The sequence below is a fragment of the Muntiacus reevesi genome, chromosome 13, assembly GCF_963930625.1.
Source record: "Muntiacus reevesi chromosome 13, mMunRee1.1, whole genome shotgun sequence".
Lineage (NCBI taxonomy): Eukaryota > Metazoa > Chordata > Mammalia > Artiodactyla > Cervidae > Muntiacus > Muntiacus reevesi.
In genome coordinates this window covers 765,634-774,076 of record NC_089261.1, presented here as the reverse complement: position 1 = coordinate 774,076, position 8,443 = coordinate 765,634, and the positions used below count along the sequence as shown (strand labels likewise).

Genomic DNA, 8,443 nt, shown 5'->3' with positions numbered 1-8,443 from the left:
CAGCCCGACGGCCAGATGCCCAGCGACAAGACCATCGGCGGCGGGGATGACTCCTTCAACACGTTCTTCAGCGAGACGGGGGCCGGCAAGCACGTGCCCAGGGCCGTGTTCGTGGACCTGGAGCCCACCGTGGTCGGTAGGTCCCCTCCCCCGTGGCAAGGGAAGCCCAGAACCTTCACCGGGTACACACAGGTCAGAAGCACGAGGTAGTTTCCGAGGGAAGCGGCCACCCAGGAGACGACGGACAGTCGCCCGGGAGACCCGGACAACAGGGGTGCCCGGGGAAGTCAGGCTGGCATCCGTGCAGGGTGGCAGGGCCATCCCAGTGACGTCGGGGTGGAGCGGTGGGTGTGGGCAAGGTGCACACAGAGCTGCCTGGGCACTCCCGTCCTTCGGGAACCGGCCACACTGGCGCTTGTTCTGGGTTGATGGACCCCCAGGAGCCGTGAATGGCAGATGGGCCTGTCTATCTCGGAGACTTGCCTGGGAGACCTGACCCCCAGCCTGGGAGGAGCGGCGCGGGCCTGCAGATAGGCGGGTCCTGGAGCCGCCACGGGGGTGAGGTGGCGTCCTCCAAGCCCGGCCACTGTCCCCTGCAGACGAGGTGCGCACGGGGACCTATAGGCAGCTCTTCCACCCGGAGCAGCTGATCACCGGGAAGGAAGACGCGGCCAACAACTACGCCCGCGGCCACTACACCATCGGCAAGGAGATCGTCGACCTCGTCCTGGACCGCATCCGCAAGCTGGTGAGAAGGGCCAGGCGGGCTCCCGGCCGGGACGGGGGGCCTGGGCTCTCGGCGGCGCGTGCGGCCCGGCTCACGCCTCTCCCTCCCACAGGCGGACCTGTGCACGGGGCTGCAGGGCTTCCTCATCTTCCACAGCTTCGGGGGCGGCACCGGCTCGGGCTTCGCCTCGCTGCTCATGGAGCGGCTCTCGGTGGACTACGGCAAGAAGTCCAAGCTGGAGTTCGCCATCTACCCGGCGCCCCAGGTCTCCACGGCCGTGGTGGAGCCCTACAACTCCATCCTGACCACGCACACGACCCTGGAGCACTCGGACTGCGCCTTCATGGTGGACAACGAGGCCATCTACGACATCTGCCGGCGCAACCTGGACATCGAGCGGCCCACCTACACCAACCTCAACCGGCTCATCGGGCAGATCGTGTCCTCCATCACGGCCTCCCTGCGCTTCGACGGCGCCCTCAACGTGGACCTGACCGAGTTCCAGACCAACCTGGTGCCCTACCCCCGCATCCACTTCCCCCTGGCCACGTACGCCCCCGTCATCTCGGCCGAGAAGGCCTACCACGAGCAGCTGTCCGTGGCCGAGATCACCAACGCCTGCTTCGAGCCGGCCAACCAGATGGTCAAGTGTGACCCTCGCCACGGCAAGTACATGGCCTGCTGCATGCTGTACCGGGGGGACGTGGTCCCCAAAGACGTCAACGCGGCCATCGCCACCATCAAGACCAAGCGCACCATCCAGTTTGTGGACTGGTGCCCGACCGGCTTCAAGGTAGGCTGGGCGGCAGCGCGTGTGCAGCTTTCTGCCCGTGGCCGGCCCCGGGGCGGGCTGCTGACCCGCCGCGGAGGGTCCCCTGTCCCCGGGCGGCTGGGCTGCAGGGACAGCAAGGTTGGCAATCAGTGTGCTGGATGCCTGGATCTTGATCAACACTTCATGGACCTTTACTTCTTACAACCAGCCCATAACGCCATGGGCTGATATTACCAACATCTTACGCGTCAGAGACAGACGCTGAGACAGCTTTTAGAACCTCGTAGCCTCAGGGTCAGCGGCGGGAGGAGGGAGCTTTCAGAGACTTCTGACTGCAGGCCTGCAGGTTTCCCCACTGCGCACGCGAGAACTTTGTCAGAGTCTGGTATCATTGTGTGATTGGGCTTAGATTTCACATCAATTCAGTCACCAGTTGTCACTGAATCTTGGGCAACAGTTATGTTTTTGTAGAGAGGCTCTTGTATTCATTATGCAATATTTTCTGTGGGACCAAGAGTGGCTCACCGCTGTTTCTCCAAGCCAGGCTTGGAATGCCGCCTCCCATACAAAACCACACTCATAGAAATGGCTCCTCCAGCTGTGTTTAGTGTCACAGTGAAAAGTCTGCCCAGAGAAGAGCATCCTGGATTTGAAGCCAAGTCCCAGAATGTCCCACTTTAGACCCGTGACCACCAGGCTAAGTGCCTGGCCACGCCTGGGCTTGTTAACCCTGCGCCCTCTTCCTCGTTGAGTCCTTTTTCACAAGTGATCTTCGTTAGATAAAGTGCTGGATCCTGCGTCTGAGCCCTGATGCATCCCTTCGGTGTGCTGGGAGTTGCCATCCCCAGGGTCTTTGTAGACAAAGTGAGGACAAGTAGCAGCGATGCGTGGGTCGTCGTTTTCCCATGTAAATACCGAGCTTGCCTCTGACCAGCCCACGCTGTTGCACCCACCTGGCCTCTGTCAGCCTCACTGCCAGACCCCTTGACACGGACCACCTGTGGGTGTTCGACTCACATGTGTAAATGACTCACAGGGGTAAAGTGTGTGTGTAACAGGTCTGACCAATTAGATATATCCGCGAATTTAAACCTTCCGTGGATGTTTGCAGGCCTCTGAGGTTAGGTCACAGGTTGGGGCTGGAAGCTTTTCTCTGCCAAGCCACACGGCACGGGGGATCTCAGTCCCTGGGCCAGACCCCTGCAGGAAACCACAGCGTCTGGACCACCAGGGAAGTCTTTTTCTTCTTCCATTGTTCTTGGTTTCAGGACGTTTCCTCTCAGCCCTTGCTCTGACCTTTGCAAGGCAAGGCTGCCATCCACGGCCGCCTCAGCTGGGCAGCGCTGTGTGGGGTGCCGGGCACTGTGCCCAGGCTTCCCGTCCTGGCCGAGTCTGTGAGCCAGAGGGCAGGCCAGTCTGGAGGGAGGTTAGGAGGTCACACTGCTGTCCCCACGCAAGACAGTTCACCCCTGATGGACGGTGTTGAATCCTCACTTGCCCGAGTGACTTCACGTGTTGACAGGTGTTTGCTCAGTGGTGCACCATTTTCGTGGAACCTTTTTCCATGTTTGTATCAGGTTTTCTCATTATGAAAGTGTGTATGTGGCAAGATATTTTAGTCATGCAGAAGGCTGAAAAGCTTAAGTCCTCTTCTAAAAGTGAAAATGTAGGATATTAAACACTGGCAAATACTGCCAAAAAATACAGCACCCGTTCCTACATGGCATCATCTAAAGTGGGTCCACGGCCCCCATTTTAAAAAACAAGCTCCCATTTCCGAGGCCACACTCCGAGTTCACTATGTTCTTCTCCGGCAGGTGGGCATCAACTACCAGCCCCCCACGGTGGTTCCGGGGGGGGACCTGGCCAAGGTGCAGCGGGCCGTGTGCATGCTGAGCAACACCACGGCCATCGCCGAGGCCTGGGCCCGCCTGGACCACAAGTTCGACCTCATGTACGCCAAGCGCGCCTTCGTGCACTGGTACGTGGGGGAGGGCATGGAGGAGGGCGAGTTCTCGGAGGCCCGGGAGGACCTGGCGGCGCTGGAGAAGGATTACGAGGAGGTGGGCGTGGACTCGGTGGAGGCGGAGGCCGAGGAAGGGGAGGAGTACTGAAGGCGGCGCGGCCGCAGCCCCGCACCTGTTTCCCCGACGGTCCCGTCACAGATGTGTTTCCCTATTAAAGTTTCTCAGGTAAACCTGTGCCTGAACAAGCTCATCTGTCTGCAGGAGTGTGGAGGACGCCCCGCTGGCTTTCAGTTCAATTTGCCATTTCCCAGGCTTCTCTGCTGGGATAGGCGGCCTAAGGCATAAGGGCCTAGAGGTGGAGTGTGGAAACCTCGGGTCTGCAGAGGGTCCACAGCCTGTGGACCTGCGTGTAGGATGTGGCCGCTCAGGACCCTGGGAGGAAGGGTCTCAGCTGCTTCTCTGTGGCATGCGTGACCCAGGGAGGGTTAACAGCTGTCACTCACAGCCCTTCTGTTCTCACACCACCGCTGCACCTGCGTGCTGGGGAGGACCTCGATGAAAGTGCAAGAGACCCGGGACGACCATGTTTCTTGCAGGCTCAAGAGGCCCAGGAGGCGGGTGGTGACGATGGCACCCAGAGTTAAGTCTAAATGCTTGTGCCTGAACTTGGCCAACAGGTGACAGAACAGACCTGGAACGGACACTTGGCATTTCAGAGGTTTATTAGCCACAAGATGGGGGAGCTGCCTGCCCAGGGGGCGCTCAGCTGCCGCTCCTCGGGGGGCTCCTCCCCGGCCCACCCCCCTTGGGCATCCTGGAGGCGCTGGGCTGGCGGGGCATCCTCTGGCTGGGTCCGTCCCGGCCGCTGCGTTCTGCCAGGGCCGGGCCTCCACCCAGGGCACCGCCGCCCTTGTTTCTCCCTGGAGGACACAGAGCACAGGCGTCAGCAGCCGGGCAGAGCCCTGGGGACAGCGTAGGGAAGCTGGGCGCGTTTACCCCGCGACTGGCTCCCGCTAGGCTGGCCTCTGGACCTGGCCGTGGAAGCGCTGCTTTTTGGTGGTCTCCCTCTGCCCCCTGTGTTCCAGAGACATCTAGAACCACTGGACCCGAGACTGGACTCCCCTGAGGCTCCACGGGGCAGCCACGCTCGGCTACAGGGCACGGCTCCGACCGCTCCCCCACGGGCCATTGGCCGGCAAGGCCTGCAGCCGTCGCTGGGCTGCCCTGGTTCCGGCAGTGGCATCGGCGAGATGGGGAGGACCTGGGGGGCCGGTGTGCTTGGCCCGGCCCACCCCACTGACCCACCTCAGCCCGGGTTCTCCCCTGGCCGCGGCTGGGGCAGGGGCGTGCCCCCTGCGGGACCCCAGGCTCCACACTGGTTCCTGGCCCCGCAGCCTGCAGTGGGGAGTGGGGGCGCGGACAGCGCCAGCTCTGACCCTGACTCTGGCATGCCTGCAGGGACAAGGCCGCCCTGCCTGGAGTCTGGCAAGTTCTCCCTCAGACAGCGGGAGCTCTGAGCCTCCGGGCACAGGGTTGGGCGTTTGCAACGGCCCCAGCTTGGAAGCCTGGCAGCTGGTCTCCCTGTGAGAACTCGATTCGAATAAGGTGCAGCCACGGGTCACCCAGTGCTGAGCGGGAGCAGACTGGAGGGTGTGGTGGGGTGACGCGGGGCCAGCTGTGCCCAGGGGCCCCCAAAACGAGCCAACAGGGCTGTCCCTGCCCTTCTCCCCAGGACAGATGCCAGCCTTCTGGTCCCCTGAGTGCATGGCCCCCACCCGCAGGGTCACCCAGTTGGAGAGGCCACACTACCGTCCCCAGGCTGGGCCAGGCCGAGTCAGGTCTGGGAGCTTGCGGCTTCCCCCTGGGGCCTGAGCACCGCTGGAGCGCGGTGCAGGGGCGGTTCCCCGAGGCAGCTCTGCTTCCGGGGCCTGCACACGTGTGCCTCCTGACCCCCACCGGGGAGGACCAGGGCCCCAGACACTCAAGGATGACAGGGAAGTGAAAGAGCCAAAGTAACGTTCACCTTTAATTCTGGTGAGGCTGATAAACCCGGAAATAAGAAACTGATGCCACCCTTAAGTCACGGAAAGTGTCAGGGAAACCACCTCAGGACAGAAGCAGGCCCTTCATCCAGCTCAGGGTGGTTCTTCGCACCTAAAGGAGCCGCACAGCCGTGGGGCTCGTGGGGAGACCCACTCAGGCCTTGGACCCACTGGACCCAGCAAGGCACGTTTAGGAGCTCGGAGCTCGTCACACCTGCTCACCTGCCTCTGATGTGGCTATTAGGTCAGATGGAATGGACTTAAACGAGGACTGAGGCTGAGCCCAGGGTAAAGCCTGGTTCCCGTGGGGCCCTCTTAAGGATCAAGACACAGCGGTTTGTTGTCGTCGTCACTAAGTCGTGACCCCACAGACTGCAGCCCGCCAGGCTTCCCTGTCCTTCGCCGTCTCGGGGTTTGCTCAAGCTCATGTCCGTGGAGTCTGCGATGCTAGTGAGCCATGTCATCCTTGTTGAATGAATCACTGCTGGCTTACTCCCCTAATGAAGCGAACCCCCCAAACTGCGGCCCATTGCCAGTCGTGACTTGGGGGCCCCTGAAGCTGGGGAGCACCTAACCCCCGCTGCGGGCTCTGCCGGGCACTGAGTAGGAACTAGAACCAGAGAAGCCCAGAGCTTTCTCCTGGGTGGTGAGAGCGCCCCTTGTGGAGTCGGCCAGCTGCCGAGGCCAGGTATCAGTGACAGGATGTGTGACAAGGGGTGAGAAATGTCAGGCAGGAACCACCGCAGACCCACCTCCTGCTGGGCCCGCTGGCAGGGCCTGGTGGGCAGGACCGGCGGGCGGCAGGGGCGTGGGGAGCACCCAGCAGGGGCTTGACCGGTGCTGCAGACCAGACTCGGAACACCGGTGCACAAGGCAGGCTGCACACGTGCCCCTTACCCTTGGCCCACACCCCTGGGGGACGGTCCTGCGCGGACGTGCCTGTGACCCCACCGGGCACACGGCCGGGTGCTGCTGGAGAGGAGCACGTCCGCGGGCAGGAGCGGCCACACCCCCAGCTCAGGAACCAGTTAAGGGGGGACCCCGGGGGCTGATCCTCCAGACGGCCAGTCCGGGGGCTGACAGCACCGCAGTGCCCTTGCAGCTCAGAGCTGCTTGTTCTGGAGGCCATGGCAGTTTCCATGGAAACAGTACCAACCCCCAGAGATAAACTAATAAACGCAACCTGCAAAAGGAGAGAACAGGCAGCAAGAGAACCGGAGGGAACCGGGGGGCCCCGGAGAGAGAGGCGAGTGCGCGGCAGCTGGGCCGTGGAGCAGAACCGGAGAGGCCGCAGGCTGCGGGGCGCAGGAAAAGGAGGGCCTTGCGGGGGGGCTACGGCTCCGGACAGAGAGAAAGGAGGCCTCTGGAGGTCAGAGAGAGACAAAGAGAGCAGACAGGGAGCATCAGTGGGGAGGCCCGCACCGCAGCGCCCAGGAGGGGGCCTCTCAGGACAGGGACACAGGCGCCCAGGGCCCTGGCGCTCCCATCCAGGGGCCCAGCTGCCCTCTGCCCCGAAAGCCCCTTCTCAATGTTTCTAGCCAAGGAGCCGGCTTGGACATTCAGCTGCGTCTCAAGTGTGTCTGGAATACGGAGAAGGGACATGTCAAGTGGATTAGAGTTCCACTGTGACACCCTGGTCACCAGCCCCTGCTAACCCCAGCCACGACCTCCAGACTGAGCAGCGCCCCAGGCCCTCTGCACCCTGCCAGCCAGGAGCTGCCCACAGAGGGAAGCTTCACTATCCAGACTCAGCAGGACCTGGGCCAGGTGGGGGGCCAAGAAGGAGCACAGGAAAGCCTCTGGCCGCCCTGCTCCCTAAGGACTTAAGTACAGGCTACAGCTGCAGGGAGGAAGGAACCAATGCCGCCTGTTCCCAGCTTCGTGGGAAAACGACCTGAGTGCAGAGCTGGGGAGAAACGGGTTGCAGAGTCCCGATGAGGTCTAGCTGGCTTTGGGGCTCCCACCCTGTACCCTCCCCATGTGGACGGGCACCCTCCAGGGTGGTAGATAGCAAAGTCCAAGATGGGGATTGGAGTCCAAGGGGCCAGCCATCGGATGTGCCCACCGAGTTCTGGGACAAGAACAACAGAAAGGCCTGGCCACTCGGGACCAAAGGCGCCCAGTGCCAGGCGCTGCCCACCCGCCGCCCCGCCCCGGCTCTGACCTCGGGTCTCAGGCACGCTGGGCGCGGGCAGGGGCACGGCCGTGGGGTCCTGGGAGTCGCTCGCCACCCTCTGTCCAGCGCACATGGACTTGAGCATCTGGAAGACGGCGAGGGGCGCCACGTTCAGCTTCAGCAGGTCCACTAGGATCCTGGCAAGAACACACGCGGCGGCAGTGAGCTCTCCTCGCCCGGGCCGGCCGCCCCGGGGGACCCTGACTCCCCTGGGCGCTCACTTGAACACGTCGGGGTCCATGGCGCCGCCCGCAGCCTGCGCCAGCTCGAACAGCTCCATCTCCTCGGCGCTCAGCACCTTTTTCCGCCGCAGCGCCAGCTTTTGTAAGGCCGCCTCCAGTCCCGGGGACGCCCCCGGCCCGGGGCCCGGCCCCGCGCCCGCGGCCGCCATCTGCGGAACCGCGGAGGGTGCGCGCCGCCCGGTCCCCGCCGCGCCCCCTACCGGCCCGCCACTCGCCCTGCTCCCCGCAGCGGCCCCGGGCGGCGGCGGGAGTGCGGAGCACCCACCCCTTAGCGACTGGGCTCCCGCGCGCGCTCAGCAGTAAGCCCGCACGCAGAGCCCGGCGGTCACCCAATAAACGCCAGCCAGGCCCGGCGCGCGGCTGTTCCGCGCCGCCCCCCGGTAGGGGGCGCGCCTGTAGGCCCTAACCTTCACGCGAGGCCGCTTCTCCTGCGCACGCGCGGTCCTTGCCGCTAGGCGCCCCCCGCCGCGCGCGCGCGCGTTCCGAGGCGGGCCTCCCATAAGCCCGCGGAGGGGTG

General features: G+C 63.7%; 2 protein-coding genes across 3 annotated transcripts; one reads left to right on the top strand and one right to left on the bottom strand.

The window, feature by feature from the left end:
* On the top strand, positions 1-3,615 carry LOC136145967 (tubulin alpha-3 chain). The gene is made up of 4 exons (XM_065904774.1): positions 1-136; positions 600-748; positions 840-1,520; positions 3,317-3,615. The coding sequence occupies exons 1-4, from the start codon at positions 16-18 to the stop codon at positions 3,611-3,613; spliced, it is 1,248 nt and encodes a 415-aa protein (XP_065760846.1). The 5' UTR covers positions 1-15; the 3' UTR covers positions 3,614-3,615.
* A 555-nt stretch (positions 3,616-4,170) lies between these two features.
* MZT2B (mitotic spindle organizing protein 2B) lies at positions 4,171-8,384 on the bottom strand. Of its 2 annotated transcripts, XM_065904782.1 has the most exons (4): positions 7,906-8,384; positions 7,673-7,821; positions 6,692-6,871; positions 4,171-4,386 (listed from the first exon to the last, which is right to left on the bottom strand). In XM_065904782.1, exons 1-4 carry the CDS (start codon positions 8,073-8,075, stop codon positions 4,229-4,231), a joined length of 657 nt encoding a protein of 218 aa, XP_065760854.1. In that variant the 5' UTR covers positions 8,076-8,384; the 3' UTR covers positions 4,171-4,228. The 2 variants fall into 2 exon arrangements, with proteins under 2 accessions (XP_065760854.1, XP_065760853.1); XM_065904781.1 differs by lacking the exon at positions 6,692-6,871 and having other exon boundaries at positions 7,906-8,370.
* Between the last annotated feature and the right edge of the window lie 59 nt (positions 8,385-8,443).